Here is a 23,739-nt window from a genome sequence, read left to right on the forward strand (position 1 = left end):
GGACTCAATTAGCTTTGTGATTGGCTGAGAGAAGGCCAGGTTGTGCTGTCTTCTGAAGGAGAGGAGACCTTTGAAACTGGGGTTTTGGGGGGGGGGGGGGGGGGGTGAAGCAGAAGAGGAGATGAGCCGGCCACAGTGTGTAATGACGCTGTGCTCCTGACGCTCGTGAAGACTCGGCCCTGTCTGGATGATTATAATGAGAGGCAGAAACTTGTGAGGCTCCTTCATCCTCCAGCAGGTGTTGCACAGCTCTGACTTCATTACGACCAATTAAAGTGAAGAAAATACTAATTATACCTTAGTTTCTCGGTGATTAAACACTAGGTTGAAAGTAAATTGCAGGGATAGGTTTGCAAAAATCCCCCGGTGATGACTGAAGTCATTTTCATTTTGAAGTCACTTTCAAACCTCCGTAATGAAGACGTTTTCTGTCGATATGCTGTTTCTGTCTGAGAGCTTGTTACTCTAAGAAGAAAGAGGCGATTTCACTTTGGTGATGATGATTTGGGGAGCTTTCTGTTTTCTGATATCATCCTGCGTAGATTACTGACTTATATCGGCTTATATTTCCAATTTTAGACTACACAGATACCAACACACTTCTCCCTGTCTACACACTCGTGATGTTTTATTTCACGTTTTCTTTTCAGAACCCATCACGGTAGCATGTGTGAACGCTTGTCCCGGCTTTCGTTAAAAGACAGACGTGAATTTCATTGGTTAGTGTTTAGCTTCAAATGTATTTACTTTGACTTTCCAGCTTACTTAGAGGGACTTTACGGACTTTTGAATTTTTATGCTCGCGATTGCCCCCTCAGGCCAAAAGCATAATAGCAGCTTCAATAGTAGGCTCGTGCACGAGGCGCGCATGCTGTACGTGCACACTCCTTAACGAAAATAACAGCTGAGACAGTCCCGTGTGTGTGTGTGTGTGGGGGGGGGGGGGGGGGCAGAGGACAGGAGAACGCGCAGCTTATTAATTCAGTAATTTGGTTCTGTACCTTTCTCTTCAGCACAGCCGACAAAGGTTTATGATGGGTCAGTCCTCCTGCATGCTCAGATCATTCCCTTCCCTTGCTTGAAAAATTGTTCCAAAATGAAAGTTGAACCCACATCTTTTTTATCTGTGAATTCAATGCTGTTCGGCGAGTCTCAAATAAAAATTTGGGCATCTTACTGTAAAAAAATATACCATTAATGTAAAAAATTAACTCTAAATAAACTATGTTGACATCCAGAATCTAACCCACGTCTTCCGCACAGGAGTCCGCTGTCTTACTGGGTGAGCTACAGCGCCAGTGACGTCTTTTGTACCTGTAATATTTATATCATTGATGACAGCTGAAACAACGTTCAAAGAATGGTTCAGAGCGGAAGTGGCTATTTTGTTGCTAATTTGCAGGAAATATCTAGAAGAAAGTAGCTAAGGGTCCTCAGAAATGTAGCTAGCTTTGTCACTAGGCGTTAGGAACAGCGACAAAGTGGCACTGCCTCTCTCTCTGCTGCTAAAGCTACGGATAGCAAATGCTACGGGCTATGCCTGAGCGTGAACGTGCATGAAGCAGCCTGCTCGACCCGAGCATCTCTCTTTTTCTGTGATTTTACAGAAAAACAGGCAATCACAGTAAAAATGCCAGGGCTCATTCTACAGGACCAGGACATTGCAGGATAATGTATGAAGAAGAAACTTATTATTTCAATACACGTTTTGGCTTTCAAACTTCCATAATGCCCCTTTAAAGAGACATTATGCAAATTATTCATTATTTCATAGCATTTTCTTGAGCCAGCATGTGCTAAAATGACCCTTTACAGCAGGGCTATCCAATTCTGAGCCTCGAGGGCCGGTGTCTAGCACGTTTTGGTTTTAACCCTGCTTCAACACACCTGATTTCAATTAGTAGGTGATTAACAGGCTTCTGCAGACCCTGATGAGGTGCTGCACAGGTGATTCAGAGCAGAGAAACCACTAAACATGCTGGATACAGGCACTTGAGGCCCTGAATTGAATAGCTCTGCTTTACAGGTTTAATGAAAGAACACCCAGCCCCTGTCCCCATCTTGGTGGCATGCCTTTTTTCAGGGTGCAACGAGACTGTTTTTCAGCCCTCTTTCTGAGGTGGTCTGCTTCTGGCTGACCAGGGCCAACACACCCACTGCTGACTGATAAGCCGGCTTATCAGTCAGCAAATTCACACCTTCCATTAGAGCAAGCCTCTGATTGGTGGGTAGAATCAGCCCACATGGGCTTAAGGCATGCTCAATTCATCAGCATTCATTATCATGCTGATTACCTAGAAGCTGAAAATGTCTCTGACTGCATTCCTTGCATACCTAAGCAAGGATGTGTGGAGTCAACCGGGCCAGGCTGGGGCCGACTGGAGCTATTCGGGCAGGGCCGACCAGGTACAGATGGGAATGAGGCATTAGCTTCCCTTTATGGAAGCCTGGGGAGACATTTCAGCTTTTAGATTAAAGCCGGGTGTACACTGTGCGACTTTTTCACCTTTTTGAGCCGATTTTCCACTCGTTCGAGAATCCACAAGATCGGGGCGATTTTTGCGCTGAGCGTCGTGTAGTGTACAGGGAGATTGCACGAGAGGCGATTAACACCACGTGACCAGCTACCAATCAGCAATCGTGAGCTCGCACAAACTGCTGGTGTGTTTTGCTCGTTCCTCGTGAGGATATCGCACTGTTGAAGCGGCGCTGCGAGCAGCTGCGACCCAAAAAGTATCAGAACCGCTCACGGCGCATGCGCAATCCTGCCTCAACACCGCTCACCCGCTATTTCCCTAATAACACACGTTATTCGTTTTTATTTCTACACGTTTTTTTTTTTACTCACAAAAATTGTCAAGAAAGCGTGTTTGTCGTGTTCATGTCAAATTAAACTGATCGCAAAACACAGATTTACTTTCTTTATTTTGTTTTCCTCATCCAACCCCCATAAATCCCTGTGTGTCCTCCTGCAGCACTCCCGAAGGACAACAGTGAAAACAAGACAAAAATGTCTGACGTGTTGTGTAAAAACTGCTATTTTTAGCATATTTTTAGGTCCGACGTGTTGCTACCAGACGTACAGTGTGAGCAGTCACGTCACATCCGAGAACTGGGTCGTACAGTGTGAGCACATGACTCGTGAGATCTGCCCTGCGAGGAAGTCGTACAGTTTGAGCTGAAGCTGAGTGCTACGAGTGAAAAAGTCGCACAGTGTCCGTCCAGCTTAAGGCGTTAAAAGACAAACACACATGCATGTGAGGAGATTTTGCTTTTGGTTCTACTAAACGGACACAAGGGGGTGCTAAAAGCAAGCCAAAACTGCCTAGGCTCCCTTTAAAGCCTTTCAGGTCTTATTAGAATCTTTAGTTAAAGGCTGGTGACTTCTTTTTTGTCCCTCGGTTTAAAAAAAGACATTGAAAAATTGACTTTTTGTGTCAATTCAATTTAGCTTATTAATATAGCCCCAAATCACAACTAGAGTCGTCTCAAGCCACTTCACAAAGTAAGCGGTCCGATTGAGTTCAGTTCATTATGCCGATTAGTTAAAAATTTCCTTTTTAAGGAAACCCAGCAGAGTGCATCGAGACACTGACTTGCCCATACTAAGCAAGACTCGCTGGGGGTTTGAGACAAGAACATTCATCAAAGTTCCACTTGATTTAGAATAACGTTCTATCAAATAATCGGTTAAACCCGGAATACCATTTATACTCATCTCTTGCCTATTTCTAATTGTTTCTAAGTTTACTGTTGAAGGCTTTATCAATTTAATAGTTTTGTTGCCAATATTGGAAATGAAATATTTCCTTTGTGCTCGTGTTGAGAGTAATGTATCACAGTTATTTTAGTTTTGATGAAGGAATTACAGAAATTTGTCTTTCAGCAGGGATCAACATCATCATTTCACATTAAATAGCTAAAGACCATAAGACCAACCATAAGACCACATTTACTCAAACTAAAAACACTAATTGATGCTCCTTATTTTCGTTTTGTATTAATTAACTCAGAATTATACCCGGCAGCAGTCTTACAGATCCTCTATTTTTTGCTGTATAGAAAGGGGGAACCCCTCGAAAACTAGATGTTGCACCTCAAGGGTTTTATCCTCTTGAAATATATTTAAATTAATGAATATTTAATCATATTTAAAGGCATATTTTTGTTGTCGTTTCTCCATCAGGTTGCCGGTGTTGGAGTCCACGGCCTCGTCTGGTGATCTCTCACGACCTCACCACATCGTGTCTGTAGTTCCCAACCGCTACCCGCGCTGGTTCACCCTGAGCCATATAGAGTCTCAGCAGTGCGAGCTGGCCTCCACCATGCTCACTGCTGCCAAAGGTGCGCATTCACTTGCAGATACATACGGGTATAGGTGCAACAGCAATCTCTGTCCTGGCCTGACTCGATCCTGCTCTTTTGCTTCCTTTCCAGGTGACAGCCGCAGGCTGGAGACGGTCCTGGAGTCCATCCAGAAAAACATTCACTCCTCATCTCACATCTTCAAACTGGCACAGGACGCGTTCAAAATCGCCACTCTCATGGACAGCCTGCCGGACATCACGCTTCTCAAAGTCTCTCTGGAGCTCGGACTGCAGGTGTGCAAACACATCAGTGCTGTTGGATGAACCAAATCTCTCTTTTTTAATCCAATCCAATACTCCAATGTCATTGTTTAGGTTTTAAGTAAAACTAATAATTATCTAGGGAACCAAGCTGCTGGGGCTACAAAGCGGCATGGTTAGACTGACCTGCAAAGCAAAATCTATTTGCTATTGTTGCAGTTAAAGTTAAAGTCCCATCAGTTGTCTTTGTTCTCCGCATTTGACCCGTCTCCTGGGGGAGCGGTGGGCTGCAGACACGGCCGCGCTCGGGAACCATTTGGTGGTTTAACCCCCCAATCCAACCCCTTAATGCTGAGTGTCAAGCAGGGAGGCATTGGGTCCCACTTTTTCAGAGTCATTGGTATGACCCGACCAGGAATCGAACCCTGATCTCCCAGGCTCAGGGCGGACACTCTACCACTAGGCTACCGAGCTGGTTACTGAGCTATGGTGCAATGGCTCGGTCAAAAACCGGACTTCCTCAAAACCTCAAACCTCACTTTAGTACTTTAACAGGAGCCAACTGAAGCAGTAGTTTCAATTCAATTCAAAAATACTTTATTAATCCCAGAGGGAAATTGATTGCTGTAGTAGCTCAGAATAATAATAATAATAATCAAGTCATCAAAGAGTTGTTGTATATTACAATGGCTGTTGGCAGGAAGGATCTCCAGTAGCGGTCAGTGTTGCAGCCAAACTGAAGAAGCCTCTGACTGAAGACACTCTTCCGTTGTCGGAGAGTCTTGTGAAGAGAATGCTCAGGGTTGTCCATCATTTTCTTGATTCTCTGGAGAATCCTTCTTTGCATTATCTCCTCCAGCGGTTCTGAAACTGCCAAAACTCTGGCTGAGTCCTTGAAAGGGCTTGGAGTTCCTCCATCTTGTTGGCCAGTGATCTCACATTGCCCATTATGATCGATGGAAGAGATGGTTTGAATTTCCTCTTTCCCTGTCTCCGTTTTGCTCCCGCTCTACACCCACGCTTCTTGCGTTTTAGCTCATTTGGGATTTGTGGCTTCAGTTGAGGTATTATTTCAGCCTTTCCAATGTTAATCAGCTGCTCCCGATTGTAAACCAGCTTGTTGCCATGGTTACACATCATAACAAATGCTCAAAAAGTGAAAAAAGCTAAAAAAAAAAAGCTGTAAAAATACTCCAAGCTTTACATCACCAGAAACAGAAAAGTAAAGTGTCCAAAAAAAATACAGTTTTTCTTGAGAAACTAGAAGAAAAAATGCCCAAAAAAAGGCAAAACTTACATATAATCAACAGAGCTACTCCAACATGCAGCCACCCAGAGCAGCGCAGTTCTGGAAAAGTTAATGGCAATTCAGTTGATGTAAGAGGAATAAGGGTATTCTCTTAAAGAAGCACTGTCCCGTAATGTTCTGTCATTCTCAGGTGATGAGAATAACTCTGTCCACCTTAAACTGGAGGAGGAGAGAGATGGTGCGCTGGTTAGTCACATGTGCCACTGAAGTTGGTGAGTCCTCTCCCAGATAAATGTTCTTCACATTTCCCTTCCCGTTTTCTTCATACAGTCTGCTTTGTGTCTCCCAGGTGTTTATGCACTGGACAGCATCATGCAGAGCTGGTTCACCCTCTTCACCCCTACAGAAGCCACCAGTATCGTGGCCACCACCGTCATGTCCAATAGCACTATCGTCCGACTCCACCTGGACTGCCACCAGCAGGAGAAGCTGGCCTCATCTGCCCGAACACTCGCCCTACAGTGTGCCATGAAGGACCCCCAGAACTGCGCCCTCTCTGCTCTTACACTTTGTGAAAAGGACCAAATTGCCTTCGAGACAGCCTACCAGATTGTACTGGACGCTGCAACAACAGGAATGAGCTACACACAGCTGTTTACCATTGCACGCTACATGGAACACCGCGGTTACCCGATGCGAGCGTACAAGCTGGCAACGCTAGCGATGGCTCATCTGAACCTCAGTTACAACCAGGACACGCACCCAGCCATTAATGACGTTCTTTGGGCTTGCGCGCTCAGCCACTCGCTGGGCAAAAACGAGCTAGCTGCAGTTATCCCCCTGGTGGTAAAAAGCGTGAAGTGCGCCACCGTGCTCTCTGACATTTTGCGGCGATGCACGCTGACCACGCCAGGCCTTGTGTCGGTGCTGCACAGCCGCAGGAACTCTGGGAAGCTGATGTCGCTGGACAAGGCGCCGCTCAGGCAGCTGCTGGACGCTACCATCGGGGCCTACATCAACACTACGCACTCGCGCCTCACGCACATTAGCCCCCGCCACTACAGCGAGTTCATCGAGTTCCTGGGTAAGGCCCGGGAGACTTTTATGATGGCTCACGACGGACACATTCAGTTCACCCAGTTCATAGACAACCTGAAACAGATCTACAAGGGCAAAAAGAAACTGATGATGCTGGTGAGGGAGCGGTTTGGCTGAGGGTGAGGCTCGGGGGCGACCGAACCCTCCGCTTCCACTCTAGTACTTTTCTATTAACTTGCCTTTTGAACATCTTTCAAACTAATAAAGTGAGAAGGACGTGACTTGGAACATGAAGCAAAAAGAGAAAGGAAAAGATGACAAAAAAATTCAACAGAGCCACATGCGGTATTATTGTTCTTGCTGTTGTTATTGTTATAAACATTATTATTATTATTATTATTAATATTATTACTACTACGTGTACAGAAGTGTTTTTATTTTTCAGAAGAGAGGAAATTTGTCATGTTGTGAATGTCGTGTGTATTTCTCTACATGTGTGCGAGATGAAAATGAGAAGTGAAATGGCTTTTAAAGTTTTTTTTGTTTCTTTATCTCTATGATTTGAAACATTATTTTTTCCCATTTTCAATGTTTAAATGAGTGACTTGTTGAGTGGCTGAAGCCTTTGTACAATAGTGCTCATGTTTAAAAAAACAAAACAAAAAAAAACAATAAGACAAACAAAAAACAAATGTCTCGGTATCCTCAAAGAGAAACTACGGCTTTAAACCACACGGCGCACCTCTCTTTCGTATAAGGCCCTCGCTGGCTCGGCTCAGTTTGGGTTAGCACTGACAGAAAGCCGCTTTTAGCATCCATTTCATTGCTTGCTTTCATTGCACTTGAGCAGCCATTAGCTTTCTCTGGGTTCCAGGCGTTAGGTCCGACCCAACTTTTTGCTCAAAAGAACCAGTTCTGGAAAGTAAACAGACAAAAATGGCAAGTATTAACTTTTGAATTGAGAGATTTGACTGATAAAGCTCCATTTTTTTAATTTTTTTAAAAAAAGAAAATCCAGATGGGAGACGACTACCTCATGATACGGTATTGACCCTGATCCCATTTATGCTATCTTAAATTTAGCCCATGATAGCCGACAGTGTTAATTAAAACCCGATGTTGAGTGGAAACCATGACTAAGAATCCACTCGTGAGTCTTTCTGTGCTCTGCTCTGCTGTACATCACTGCCTTCAGTACTCCCAACAACCCCCCCACCCACAAAAAGGAAAGTAAAACTCATCCCTCGCTCATCCTCACGACCGTCGCTGTATGGTTCGCTTCAGACTCGGCCAGTAACACTACCCTCTGTGCATGTGAATCATTGAAATTAGACTTGCTACTGTGCTAGTTCATTGTGTGGAACATTCAGAAACCAGAACGTTCTCAGGGATTTCTCTACGCAGGAAAAACAAAACAAAACAAGTGGAACAAACAAACGTCTCACTACCAGGAAAACGATAAAAACACAACATGAGCAAGCATTTATTGTACTCTGTATATATGCCATAGTATATGTCTGAATATGGAGGATCTGAAAGTATATCTTAACTAATTTATACAGAGTATTCTATGTAATGTGAAATACTTGAAGCCGCTGTAGTTTGCTCTCTTTGGCTCTCCATCTTTTCTCTTTTTTATCTTCTCATTTGTTTCAATTCTACTTTGTTAAAAATGACCTTGTTGATGCTTTTTTAAATTTCTTTTTGGACTCACAAGGCCACGCGTATTCCTGTTTGGGACTCTTGGTTTGTCCAAAAAAGCAGGTTCAATCTCACTGAGGGTGGTGGAGAGGACGGGCAAAGGGGACGAAGGTAGACTACTTAAAAACATTGGTCAATAAAAGTTTGGAGAAACAAAATTTGCTGAGATATTTGCATGTGAGCTGTTGTATTAGCATAGCATACACTCTAAAACAACGAAATGTTGAATGACCTAAACCAGGTTATGTCAACTGGTTCTACAAAACCAACATTTCTCAATTACCATATTTTCACGACCATAAGGCACACGTAAAAGTCTTAAATTTTCACCAAAATGTACGCCGCGCCCTATGGTGCGGTGCGGTGCGCCTATTGTGTTGTTGTGAGACGCGAACATGGTAGAAGACGAGGGGCGTGGCGAGAACGGCAAGGCAACACACATGATTTTGTTCATGTGGAAAGTTTATGTGGTTAAATCCACCAGCTACCGGTAAACACATTCTGAACTTCAACAGCGCATAAGAAGAGCACGAGCCGTCAGCGCACGCAATGAGGACGTGCACGTGCGCTCTAAACCAGGTCTGAACCAGGACTAGACCAGTAAAGTGAAACATACTTTTGGCTGTTTATAATTTTCACAATGTCTGGTTTGCACTGATATGTTCCGAGTCCCGAGCCCGCACAGATGTTTTACCGGTACGTTTTACCACGCCCGCGCCCTATAACCCAGTGCGTCTTTTGTATGTGTTAAATACCAAAAAGACACCCATAACTGAAGCTGCGCCCTATAACATGGTGCGCCCTATGGTTGTGAAAATACGGTATTTCCCTCTAGGGAACGTAAAACTTGCCACCATAAGGAAAGATTGTGGACGCACCTAGCTCACTGTCATGTTTTTGTTGAGCTAACGAACGTACAAGGGCGTAGCATACTGTTAGCTTACCGCCAGGCTAACCACAATTATTACAGTGATAGCTTTATTTTGTTGTGTTTTATTACCCTGAACAAACCCGTGTGTATCGGAAAAACGTGACTTCAGCTGCTCAGCTGTTATTTCATATTCTTGTGGAACTAGTGTCAGGTTCACCTGAATGCTTGTGCTGGACTGCAAAGGGACGTCTTTTATCACATTAGCTCCACCGAGCTACTACTGGAGTTTGTCTTCATTTCCAACCATATTCACAGTTAATCTGGGGTTTTATGAAGGCTTTGTTGTATTTTCTTGTCTTTTTTTCTGCCGTCAACCATCACTAGCTTTGGCGCCTCTGCTGTTTCCTCCTTTAGGTCAGTGCACTAACGTGTTTATAGGCTGTTTCTTCTGCTGGGTTAAACAGTAAGCCTGTTGACTAGTCGGAGCGCTATTGCCACCTAGTGATTGGAGGCAAATTTTGCATTCATTCATGCAAACAGACGCTAAATAAACATCGACTCTCGTGCCTCTCGCACCCCCATGCGGAGGCCAGCCCGACTAATTGCAAACCACGGCACAAAACCTAGTTGCTTAAATTAAGGGTAATATACGTTGTTTGCGGTCGAAATGAGTTTCCTCCGTAGGGTGGCCGGGCTCAGCCTTAGAGATAGGGTGAGGATCTCAGACATTCGGGAGGGACTCGTAGTAGAACCGCTGCTCCTCTGGATCGAAAGGAGTCAGTTGAGGTGGTTTGGACATCTGGTCAGGATGCCTCCTGGACGCCTCCCTGGGGGAGGTGTTTCGGGCATGTCCTGCCGGCAGGAAGCCCCTGGGTCGACCCAGGACACGTTGGAGAGGTTACATCTCCAATCTGGTCCGGGAACGCCTTGGGGTCCTGCCGGAGGAGCTGGTGGAGGTGGCCGGGGAGAGGACGGTCCGGAGCTCCCTAGTTGGGATGCTGCCCCCGCGTCCCGGACCCGGATAAGCGGAGGAAGACGACAAAGACGTTGTTTTTATGTTTAAAGTACATTTAAGCAGCTAGGTTTAGTGGAACCAGTTGACAAAACTTGGTTAAGTAAATTTAATGTTTCCTGTTGGAAACAAAAAATGCTTTATTAAGGAGATAATCACAGGTGAAGCTGATTAAAAATGATGCATTTTCTTTTTTAATTTGAGATTATCTCTATAATACACACAAGTAGGTCAATATGATTCAACTTATATATGCACAGATTCAATATCAAGATTTCCTAAAGCAGGTCACCTATAGGTTCTCTTGAATTTCCAGTGTCTCTTCTGCGACGTTCTGCTGTCCTCATTAGTTGCCTTTTATTTTTTAAATGTAGTCTTTTCTTTCTCAGTGCAACTTTTTTGTTTCCTGTGTTGTTGATTAAAGATAAAATCAGCCTTTTACTCTTGCCTTGTCTAAACGCTTTAAAGTAACCAAACAGAAGATCTGTCTAACAACCAAACGCGTTCAAAGAGGTGAGAGTCAACCAACCTTGGTCCCAGCTTTAGTGTCCTTAATTAGTAAGTGAATGGCTGTGTAACTCATGCTTTAACAAAGCAATTCCTCACGTGTGTTTGAAGAAGAAATATGTTGTCCAGTGTCTCTTGTTCTCTACAGAAACAATTTCCTCTGAGTCTTTCTATTATTTTCTGTTTGTGTAGAAAATCTTCTGCCCCCCCCCTTTTTTATTTATTGCAATGACCCATGTATACATGCTTATGAAATTAAGATTTGATACACCGATATCAATTTATTTATGTAACTAAATCACTGTTTTATAATCTTGTTAATGAGTCAATAATTGATTTTTTTTGTTTGTTTAAATAAAAGTTAGTTTTTTGAAATGTACATTTACTTCCTCTCAAGTGCCGAAGCCTGGTCTCAGAAGTTCTGTCAGGAGTGATTATGGGAGGCGGCGCGTGCGATCGGTCGGGGACGCTTCGGATCTCCATCACGCAGCGTTGTCAGGAAAAAAAAAATAAAAAAGGGGAAAGGCAGGGAGGGATCACTCTCGCTGGCAGCAGCTTTCACGCTGTCATCTCTGGCGAGCTTGTGAGGAATATGAAATGTATCAATTGATATTCCCACGGTTTTTGTAGCTTCTGTCAGGCAGCCAGGCTCAGCCAACCACAGTAACCTGTTTACATGTATCCGGTGCTGACAGCGGTGCCACAGGATGACTAAATCAGTGTATGCAGTTTGTCAAGCGTGTGCACGCTGGTGTAGACATGTTTCTGTGGACGCTCTTTCTTGTTTGCATGCCTCTGTGTCTTGCGGATGGTTTAATACATGTGTGTCTGCGTGTGTGTGTGTGTGTGTGTTTAGGTCTTTAGGGAGTGAATGGGAACAGGTGGTAGCTCCAGACTACAGGAGCTCCTGACAGCAGTAAGGTCCCCAGACTCCCAGCCCCTCATTAAACATTGACACAAAAACACTGCAACTGTCTGTGTGTGAACAGTAATGAAGCGCAGACGGCTACACCGGTATACACACTGCAACTTAGCACAGTATGAGCTCTCAGTCCACAATCGTGTGTGTGTGCGCGCGCGAGTTCTGTCCATCTGTGTGTGTGCTCATTAACGAGGTACATTTGTCTACAGAGGTGTCCACTTAGATATTGAAGAATTTGTCAAGTTTAGCTACAAAAGCAGAAGTCTGCTGCCGAAAGCCAGACAGAACTGTCCATTTCTTATGTGATGGATGCCTGCCTGTGTGTGTCTGGGTGTGTGTGTGTGTGTGTTAGCCCACTTCCTGTGTGTCTGACCTGTACTCAGGTCCCTGCTCAGTTCCAGTTGGTAATGACGTCCCCTGGGTGCAGCACAGCACAGCAGCCTCCTCCGGTCTGTCTTGCTCCATACTTCTAATGACATCATGATCACACGCTGGCCTCTTTCATGCCGAAAGCCCTCTTCCTCAGCATCACCATCAAAACTCCTATCTGGAGCACTCATCGTCACTTTTGTTTGACGCACACTGCACCACGACGCCTCGTCTTTGTCTTGACATTGTCTGGTAACGGCAGATCTTTTTCTTTCTTTCTTTTTTCCAGCGTACAGAAAAAAAGCATATTTGTGGAAACCAAAGAGGGGATTGGAGTTTGTAAATGTGCTTTGATCTGAAATGTTTCATCTACAATGCTGTTTGCTGTTAAAACCCATTAATATACAGTGAGTGCGTTTACATGCAGCCAGTAACCCTTTTAAAACCCGAATATTCACAATAACCCAGTTCCGTATGGCCATGTAAACACCGCCAAAAACCCGGATATGCTCATAACCGGGTTTTTAAAAACCCGGGTACTACACCTGGGGTAACCCTTTTCTAACCCGAATGTTTGGTCGTGTAAACGCATATCGGGATATCCCCATCAACGCGTGTGTTCTGCGCATGCTCTGTTCGCAAGGAATCTTGGTTTTTTGAGTAGTGAGACGTCTTGTATGTGCCAGAACTCCGGAAGTAAACAACAAGTTGGGAGCAACATGGCGAGTCGCGGCACAGCACCACACTTTTGGAGTGACGAGGAAACCTCTGTCTTCATCGGTCTGGTGAAAAGTATGAACATTATGTCTTTTGTTGACGGCCGAAAGTACAGAGACAGCAAAATATACGCTTATTGCGTCTTGACGTAGTCCACACGTCCTGGCGCTACCCCAACGTCCGCATTTAAATCGGGTTATGCAAGTTAGGGGTAACTCTTTCTATTTATGCTCGTAAACGGGTTATTCTGATCAACTCAGAAACCCGAATACCGACCTTAACCCGATCATAACCCGGATATTGGCTGCATGCAAACGTAGTCAGTGATTCCGGTCTCTACAGTCGTATTAAATGCGACAACAAACCGATACCAATACATGTGGGGGCAGCCCCTCATAAAGAAAACTGAAGAACAAATTTAATTTTATGTAACCAACATCACATATTTCCCACCAAACTTATCGTCTTTAGAAAACATGACAACTACTCAAATTTTGGTGAGGCTAGTTGTGCCACACAAAAAAATATATTTCAATAACTAAACCTTACTCACTGCCAGAACAAAAAAGGTCATGGAAGGTCATTTTGTTGGATTTCTTTTGTCTTTGAGTACGGCGCACATACACTGTGGCGTTGTTTCAATCAGCTTCTGCAATGTCACCAGATTTATCTCCATCCAGTGTTGCATTGATGTTCACCAAGATCTTGCGCTGACGATGGTAGAGTCTGACCGCTGCACAAAGCCTTCTCCAGCACAATGGGGTTCAGGTCTGGACTCTGTGGTGGCCAATCCATGTGTGAACATGACGTATCATGCTCCCTGAACCACTGTCACTATTTGAGCCCGATGAGTCCTGGCGCTGTCATCTCGGAATATGCCCGTGCCGTCAGGGAAGATGGAATAAGCTGGTCATTCAGGATATTCAGGTAGTCGGCTGACCTCATTCTTGGAGCACACGCTGTTGCTGAACCTAGACCTGACCAACTGCAGCAACCCCAGATCATAGCACTGACCCTACAGGCTTGTACAGTAGGCACAAGGCATGACGGGTGCATCACTGCATCTGCCTCTCTTCTTACCCTGATGCACCATCACCCTGGAACAGGGTCCATCTGGACTCATCCGACCAGTGTTTAATAAGATGTTGGACAGTTCTTTACCCAGTTTTAGTCGTTTCTGCGATCTTAGATGTCTTCTCTGCTTGATGCCAATGATCTGACCCTTCTCAAACACACCAACATCTTTTCCACGGCCACCAGACGTGTCTTTCCACATGGTTGTTGAAGAAATGAGAAGCAGCTCATTGCACCAGTTGGAGTTAAACAACTTGTTGCAGCTGAAAGATAATCGCCCATGTAGTAATCATCCAACAGGAGGCTCCTACCTACTTGCTTAGTTACATCCAGGTGGCGACTTTTATTTTGTGGCCGATCAGTGTATCTGTCATAGTTTGACATTTTGAGTGAGAGGTTGAAGAAGCTGAATATGTGCATGGTATGTTAACACTGGGTCATTAAGAGAATGAAAACTGATATCAATAATTGCCTATATTAAAACTGAATGCCAGTATTAGCCAGTGATATTGTGAAATCCATAGATGAAACTAAGATTATAATTTCATCCAATGACCAAGAAGAAGAATGAAGAGTGACAAGGATGTTCTTTTCTTTTCACTCATTGCAGCTTTTTAAATTGTAGATCTTTTCCTTCATAATCCTTGTAACAGAATGAAATTACTGTTTTCCACCAAAAGTCACTTTCCCCCTCTCCTCTGACTCAGAACTAGTCTGCATGAGATATGGCCTCAAGGTCTCATGTGTTTGTTATAAACTGCTTCTTTCCAGCTCAACAGAAGAATGAAGAAAGGACTCGCTCCTTTTAATAAATCAAATAACTCTATATTAATAAAGCTAATCAAACAAAGTGTTAGTCAACAATTAGATGTGACCAATCTGTGAAATCAAAATATTAATTACTTTATTATAATCCTATAGAATATAATAAGTAATATGACTTTAAATGTTTCCACTAGGACTGATCTCACGTAGCGTTAAAATACATGACACATTACTTTCACTGAGCCAATCAGAATCTGCCAGATCTGACAGAGGCGTGGTTTTGATGGTGCTTGGCAAACTTGTCATCTTTTCATTCGACCATAAACCGATACATCCGAAGCATAAAACTATGCCCACGTCATCAGTTCAAAGCGTTCTAGAGAAGTTGTCGGAGTGGCCAATCTGTAACTTTCCTCTTCAGCCAAAAGAACCAACGACAAGCTGGACAAAATCTGTTGCTGTTCCAACTGTTGCAACGGTTCCTTTCAGAATAAAAGCTGAACCATCACGACCCAGGTTTAGGTCTCGCTAGTTGCCAACAAAACCGTCATGACCCAGAAGTATCTCAGAGACTGGTCTGGTCGGCAACCACTGCTTTTCCCACCGGCTTCGGTTCCAGAGAGGGTCCAGCTGGACCTCGACATTCCTGATCTAACAGGGACTTCCAAAAGGGTATGTAGGCCGTCGAATGTGTTTATGAATCTCCTAATCAAAGCTTAGCGCGAAGACATCACCTTCATTTCCCATCAGAACTAATCGCTTCTTCGTATTTGCTGGTTCTGAGCAACATTCCACATCACACCATTCTCTGTCTCATCCACCTTAGTTACACCATACATTTAGTGTTAAAGTTAGTCTAGTTTAATTTGTCTTAATGCAATTTTAAACGTTTAAACTTGACTCTCCATAAGGTTGATTTCATATTTCCTATGGAATCCTATGTCTTATGGCTTATTAAATAACATGTAATTTAACTCATCACGTCCTAGTCAGCTAAACAATAAAACGTTGAGGAGTAACTCGCCCATAAGGAGAATGCTTCTTTCGTTCACTCAGAGTCGGCTCTAATTTGACTTTTTTACTCTTTTATTTACTTTGGAAAGTTCCTCAAAGAATCCAGGTGTTTAAAATGCAGCCATGATTAAATGGTAAATGGTAAATGGCCTGTATTTGATATAGCGCCTTCTAGAGTCCTGGAACCCCCAAGGCGCTTTACAACACAATCAGTCATTCACCCATTCACACACACATTCACACACTGGTGGGGATGAGCTACGATGTAGCCACAGCTGCCCTGGGGCGCACTGACAGAGGCGAGGCTGCAGAGCACTGGTGCCACCGGTCCCAACGACCACCACCAGCAGGCAACGTGGGTTAAGTGTCTGCCCAAGGACACAACGACAGCGACAGACTGAGCGGGGCTCGAACCTGCAACCTTCCGATTATGGGGCCACCGCTGCCCCTAAATGTGTTCCACAACTTTAAGTGTGGTTCACACGACAGAATGGTCATGCTGACTTCTGACCAGCCCCACCCTTCCGAAAATCTTACAGTTGTGCACCATTACCACAACGACTCTAAAGAGAATCTTATCAGATTATCCTACCGTGTGGTGTGTTAGGAGCTCTCCGTTACTCTTGGAAGGACGTTGAAATTGCTGAGATCATAAATCAAACATGTTTTATTGTGTTGGTCTGATTTTTATTGGGACAAACGAACGTGCTGCCTGTTGAATGTGACGTGTAGCCAATGAGAAAGCGAGCTGAGAAAAGTGTCCAGCGCGCTCCTTCTTCACCATGTTTGTTTACCTTGAATTGTGTTTATCTCGCAAGATTCCCTGTCCACGAACGGGATTTCTGAGTGAAAGCCATTTGTGTTTTGGGCGAGTAGCTACAAACGATACATCTGTGGGTTTTCTTCTAATCACCACATGTGTGGTCTCTGATGCTTTAAAAATTGGTTGACAATTTAATAATTCCACTGTAGGAACTGGGTTTTAAAGTGGTCAGAGACTCTCTGGGTCCCCATGTGTGAATGTGTGTGACTGGATGATTGTCTACACGTGGCCATGTCATGGACTGGTGACCTGTCCAGTGTGTCCTCTACCTCTCGCCTGATGATTGCTGAAGGTAGATGCCTGCTTTTTACGACCCTAGTGAGGATGAAGCAGCACTGATATCGGATGGATGACTTGGTTAGTACTTCCTTTGCCCTAGGTTTCCTCACCTCTCCAGTCATTCAGCACCTTGCACACCTGCTGTTTATCTGCTTCTCATTCTAGTTATCACCCCTTCCTGTATATTTTTGTGTTTCTCAGTTTGTCAGCCAAGTTCTCCTGTTACCTTCACCAATCATCTTCAGAGTGGATTCCTTAAGTTATTGGAGGTTTTTGTGTAGTGACACCAATTTTGGCTGCTCTCCACTGGTTGCCTGTTGATTTTAGAATTCGTTTTAAACTTCTTTTAATGGTGTTTAACGCGCTGAATGGTGTGGCTCCAACCTATTTGATGGAGTAGCTGCAGCCATATGTTTTGGCCCGGTCACTCCGCTCTGAGAACAAGCTGCTGCTTGTGGCTCCTGAAGCTTGGTTTATGCTTGACGCGTCCGCGAGGTTCGCACGGCTCCGCGAGGCAAAATTGTGTCATTTTAACAACCACGCCCCTCCACCGCATCTCCGCACGGCCCAAAATTTCCGCATGGCGCACCTAGGAAATTTTCTAACCATGCGGACGGTCAGACGTGGAAAAACATGGCGGACTGTCAAGAACTAGTATGGCAGAGGTTCGTAAATACAGACATTTGTATGATTCAGCTCTCAAAGATCACCATGATCAACATGTTGTTAATAATTCTTGGAGAGAAATAGCTCGCACTGTCGGAAAAGACGAGGACGCTGTTAAACAGGGGCGTGTCCAGGGAGTGGCTTGGGGTAGCACATGCCACCCTTAGAATCTGATTGGCCACCCCAGGTGCCACCCCACTAAGTTCCAGTTTAAATTGACTTTACATGGTCGACAAAAGGCTTGGGTTGTAAACTCCAAAATAGTTGCATGCACCTTTCACCTTTTTTTCTAGCCCAGGTGTGTAGTATTAATATTAATATTTTTTCATACTCACATACATAGTATTTAGAGTCCCACTCAACTCCAGTTGGTGGCAGTAATGCAACAAGAAGTGACTTGCTAACCACCACAGAAGTAGAAGATGAAGAGGAAAAAAAATATGGTGATTGTGCAATGTGAAACTCAAAAATTCACTAGAAAGTAAATAAATAAATAAACGATTTGTGTAAATAAATAAATAAGCATATCCATTGGTGCCATCCATGAATAAACAAGTGCCCCACATGGGCCACCCCATTTTAAAAGTCCTGGACACGGCTCTGCTGTTAAAAATGCTGGAATGCCATGTTGTAAACAACAGTCATTTTTACTTCTACTATGGTGTAGTGTTGGATGCATGCCGTAGAGCTCCATGCTGCCCCCTACAGTTTGGGAGAATATTGGCTCACCGCAGAGACAAGCCGCATGAACCATAAACGCTGCGAGATATGAAGCGCGTTCCATCTGCGAGCCGCATCACCAAGCAGAAAGTAAATGCGTCACGCATAAACCAAGCTAAGGCCAGGTTGAAATTGAGAGGGGACAGGGCGTTCTCTGTTGCGGGTCCGAAACTGTGGAACGCACTGCCCCTAACTATTAGGGGCTCCCCATCTGTAGCAGTTTTTAAAATGAGGCTGAAAACCTACTTTTATGATCTGGCTTTTAATTCTGTGGGTTAGCAATTGTTAATGTTTTATGTTTTGTAATTCTTATTTGTGGTTTCAATTATGTCTGTGGTGCTATATGTTTTATTGTTTTACTCTTTTGTTGTACAGCACCTTGGTGGCATGCTCATGCCTGTTAGGTGCTTCATAAATAAAGGCTGAGTTGAGTTGATAGTATTTTATCGTTTTAAAGTCTTGGTCTGTATTCAACGCCACTCATGACAATTTGAGTTTTATCTGAAATTTCATGCAGGTTCCAGAGAATATTCATTCAAGTTTTGTAAGCTGCGGTTTTATCACCCCAGTCACCTAACCTTTTCTTATCTTCTGAGTGCTTACAGAGACTATCAAGAAAAGCTCACAGCCTGAACATGAACAGTATCAGCAAGCACACGCTATGTTCTTAAAACACTACCTGTTTCTACAAAAGGTCCAGGGCCTTTGTGGTGCATTGCGCTAGCTATCATTACAGGAGTACAAAAAGAGGATCACAGACATGTGTTTTCAGCACAGCCTGCAGCATCAGCTCGGCTACCACAGAGACCGTCTTTCTTTGCTCCTCTTCTCACAGAAGGCCGCTGGAGTTTGATCTCCTCTCTCCCCCTCCATTGGCCCCGAGGCGTCTGATTAAATGCTAATTAAAGCCGTTAGCGCTGCTATCACTGCTGCTAACTCTTCTCTCTCTGTCACCAAGATTAATGCCCCTCGTTCATCATCCTGCCTCTCCTGGCCTGAGTACCTGGTCGCCTCGCCAAACCTGATCAAGCCGTCAGCCCCCAAAACCCCTCTCCTCCGCCCCAACCCATCGAGCAAAGATGGACGAGGGGGGTTAAATTTTAATTTGAAAATTGCCCTCAATTACTTCTGCGCCGACCACTTGCCGGAGCTGTTCGTGTGCTCGAGTGGGAAGGGGTTACAGCAGCGGGTCAGTGGCCGTGATGAGCGATAAGAGGACATTAATAAGAAAGGCAGAGGTTCATTTAAAAGCAGACAGGACAGTGGGAGCAGCTCCCTCATTATTTAACTCTCCTAGCTTTATTTAAAGGACTTTATTTAAGGATACCGAGTTAATGTGTCCTCCAGGACAGACGGTTAAAGCACCTGACAGAGTGAGAAAGTTACGGCCATAACTTATGCCCTGAGCACACACTGCGGTGCCATCTTTTTTTTACTTCTTCTGACATTCTCACCATTTTCAGGCAGAGCGGAACGAGCCTCCAAGGGGCGTAAAATGTTAGAACAAAGTTACACACGTCATTTAATTTTATTCTTTCACAATTTCTGGCCCACTAATGTTTTACTGGTTCCAATATTGATAATTATCATAAGCTACTGGAATACACAGAGCTTATGTGGGGCACGTCAGCCAAATGTCACTGGATTGGGCGAGCGTTTGGCTTGAAATGTGCTGCTATTCTGGAGGGCCTCATCTGGTGTTTGTTTTACGCATGCCAGTTCTACCGAGGCACGCTTATGACCCTTAAATGACTATTTTTTGATTCCCTTTCGAACATAGCCGGAGACAATCAGGTTGTTTTATGTAGCAGAGCCAACATTTTCTTGTGAAAAAGTTTTGCGTCAACAGATGGAAAACTTTCACTCAAGCTGCTTAAAGAGCAAGTCACCCCCAAATCAACAATTTTTTTCTGATAAACTATATAAATGCGTGTCTAATCGTGCTGCAGACACGTGTAGTCAATAGTTTAGCACTTTAGTGCATTTTAGTTAAAATTTAAATTTTCTGCCTGAAACTGTCAGTGTTGTGCCGTTGTCAGGTAAAAATTCTTCACTGCATTTGAATTTAAATCTGCCACCGCTATTGGCTAAGAGGTATGCTATGATGTAAACTGGTACATTATGATGTCACATTGTCGTGAGTGTGTGTATTTGTTAGTGGCTCCACCCTCTCGGTCTGCTAGGCAACAGCATTTGTTGCATTGTTCAAACATGAAGTGGGAGAGGAGTTCGCTTCTTGTAAGGGGTGACTTGCTCTTTAAAGAGCAAGTCAACCCCTACCAGAGTCTAACTCCACTCCCACTTCATGTTTGAAAAATGCAACAAATGCTGTTGCCTGGCAGACCGAGAGGGCGGAGCCGCTAACAAATACACACACACAGGCTCACGACAGCATTGTGACATCATAATGTACCAGTTTACATCATAGCATATACTTCTTAGCCTATAGCGGTGGCAGATTTAAATTAAAATACAGTGCAGAGTTTTTACCTGACAACGGCACAACACTGCCAGTTTTAGGCAGAATATTTAAATTTTAACTAAGATGCACTGAAGTGCCAAATTATTGACGACACGTGTCTGCAGCACGATTAAACACTCGTTTATTTAGTTTATCAGCAAAAAAAAGTTTATTTGGGGGTGACTTGCTCTTTAATTCTCACTGTGTGCAGCTAAAATAGCCCAAACTGTTGACATTAACACATTTCCAAAGAATTAACAAATAAAGATTTATGCACCTGTGACCTGACTGCTCCCACCCTCAAATACTTATTTTCCTTCTCTCGCTGTTGTTGCCAACACCCTGCCAGACGGCTGTCCAAACGCCCTAAATCTATCCGCTGGTGTTTAGAAAGTCGCATGTCAAGCTGAGAAATGAAGGAAAAACCCACTTGGCTCATTTTTTTTCTTTCATAAAATGTTCAGTTGACATAAATCCTGCATGCAGCAGGATTCACAAACATTTTGGACTTTGTTTTTAGAAGATGCGATGCAGGTTTTCAGGACACGGCTCATCGGAGCTTCAGGTTTCACATAATGTGGCACTAAAGATGTCTGCAAAATACAAAGTAAGGAGCTTTACCGTCCTGGTGTTGGTTGATTAAAAACTCAAATGAGTTAATAAGTCTTCCTCTTCCTCCATCATCCTTTTTTTTTCTAACCAGCACAAGCAGACAGCATGTGTCCGGCGAAGGGGAACAAAGAAAGAGGAAGAGAGACAGGAGGGGGAAAGAAGGATGGAGCGACAGGAAGAGGAGAGAATGAGAGCATATATCAAGGCCGCTTTCACTGACATTTGTGCTCTTGGTGTGGAGAGCCCCTATGAATATCAATATGAACCCATGGAGAGGAAACATAGTCCTTTTTTCCCCTCCTTCTCACTGAGCTATTCATGCACACACAAGACATCCATTCAAGTCAGTGTAATGGCCGGTCTCTGAGTCTGTGCGGCCGTGTGAACAGGGCTCCTTTGCCTCAACAGCTTCCCTCCCTCTCGTGGCCGTGGCCTGTAGTAGTGAAAAGCACTCTACGTCAAGTGCAACAGCGGTGAACACTACAGTATGTAAATCAGGCTGGATTACATTAGATTTGCTGGCACGAGTTGCGCTTGAGAGTTGCCCCCCTCCATTAGCAACAGCTAGCAAGCTAGCCATTTTCATTGCATTTAGTGGTGTTTTCACACAGTCTTTCCTCTCCTCTTCCTCTGGTGCTCAGAGATATACAGTCAAAGGGATGCAAATCTACCCACTTCCTTCCTCTGCTCCCCTCCACTCCCCTTCCCCATCTGCAAGCACAGATAGCCCCAGGCCAGTCCCAGGCCTTTCTATATGCAGAACCAGTGACGGGAGTTATGCACTGTTCTCCCCGGGTAACAAACTGCTCCTTCTATAACAAGCTGCAAGCCTGATTCTCTCTGGCCTGCACGCACGAAGCCGTGCGAGATTGCTTTTGCATGGAAATAACAACCCAGGAATTGTGTGATGTCTACCTCCACCCTGTATTTTTTATTTTTTTGCATTTAGATTTTTACCGCCTCATCTAGCCTCCCCTTTCCCGTGCACATTTGTGGGTGCATAAGGAGGTGTGAGACTGTGGACTGCAGGATCCTAGCTTATTACTTTAAGTTGTCTCCAGCCCGGTTGCTAATCCCTTCTTTCTTCGGGGAGGGATAATAATAATACAACAAGATCCAGAGGTACTAATGAAGTCCTATCGGGTTCCTGGATGTGAGCGGGGAAAACAGAAAGATAGAGAGGTGAGAAGACTGGGAATGTATTGATTGAAAAGACACCAAAGCAAAGATGGAATTGAGGAAATAAGGGGGGGATCTAGGAAGAGCAGTCATGAAGAAAGGACTCTGTTACTGAAAAGTGAATAAACAGAAGAAGGCTTGAGGAGAGACGTCATTTGGGGAAAGAAACGAAGGGGAGGAGATTAAAAGTGGATGTGAAAGTTGTGTGTAGACAGAATGTCGTCTGTGGTTCGGTGACCGAGCACCAGGCCGCTAAAACAAACGCAGACCAATTCTTCCCCAGCAGACCCACCATTCGCTCCTGGGATTGAATTAGGTCTGCCCCATTATACAGTTGCCATGGGGACCCTGACACCTCCACTGACAAAGTGAGAGCAGAGCAAGACAGAGTCGTGGATCAGAACCCGTGACCATCCAGATTCTGTCAGCTGCTCAGTATGAGAGTCTGTCGACGTCACCCAGACATGAACAGAATAAAGTGACTTGCTCTTTTCTTTTGGGTTCAGAAATAAAGATTTTCTGTCAGTTGCTGTTTGACGCAGAGCTTGTTTCTATTTATTCAACGTGAATGTTAATAAATGCTGCGATCAAGCAGAAACAAAAGATTTAGCTTAAACTTTTCTTTGCAAAAAATCTAATTATCAAGTATTTTAAAACAAAACAGGCAACAGCTCTTCCTCCACAGCTGTTTTTGTTCGATTTTTGATTTTTTCTAACCGAGCGATTCATGGGTCACAAATGAAGTGGCTGTTTCAGGCCGTGTAAACGCGGAATGCAAACGATAACACCGTCGTGTGCATGTGTTCTTTTGCTAATGTTGACTTTGAACCTTTTCGATGTGTTGCTTGCATAAAAATGACTGTTTAGCTAACGATAATCATTCTAAAAACAAACAGGTCTTTTACAAGGATACAGTTGTTATTGCACCAGACATTAATACAACATTAGGCAGCGTGGATGTGTTTAGCTTCTGTTTGGAGTAAATTCATATTCAAGCAAGACACGAATCGGTTTTAAATAGGTATATCCAGACTCGTGCAAGCCCCACCGGGAAAGTCTTCAAAGCATTTGCAGTTTAGTGGGGATGCAACATTTTGAAAGAAATTTTATGGGATCCTAATGTATTCATGGATTTGTGTGTTTCTCTAATTTTACATCTGTCCCCCAAGAAAGTCGGTGCAGCAGACGTTCC

At 44.1% G+C, this 23,739-nt stretch overlaps 1 protein-coding gene across 1 annotated transcript in view; it reads left to right on the forward strand.

Moving 5' to 3' along the window:
• Positions 1-7,265, forward strand: part of LOC107394082 (zinc finger SWIM domain-containing protein 6) — a 63,383-nt gene extending 56,118 nt beyond the window's left edge. The window contains exons 11-14 of the mRNA XM_054731784.2: positions 4,187-4,344; positions 4,438-4,601; positions 6,008-6,089; positions 6,167-7,265. Of these exons, the coding sequence (XP_054587759.1) occupies positions 4,187-4,344; positions 4,438-4,601; positions 6,008-6,089; positions 6,167-7,032 (1,270 nt within the window). The 3' untranslated portion in view covers positions 7,033-7,265. The remainder of the gene's footprint in view (positions 1-4,186; positions 4,345-4,437; positions 4,602-6,007; positions 6,090-6,166) is intronic.
• Positions 7,266-23,739: the final 16,474 nt, after the last annotated feature.

This window comes from Nothobranchius furzeri, chromosome 17 (assembly GCF_043380555.1).
Source record: "Nothobranchius furzeri strain GRZ-AD chromosome 17, NfurGRZ-RIMD1, whole genome shotgun sequence".
In the NCBI taxonomy this organism is placed as follows: Eukaryota; Metazoa; Chordata; class Actinopteri; order Cyprinodontiformes; family Nothobranchiidae; genus Nothobranchius; species Nothobranchius furzeri.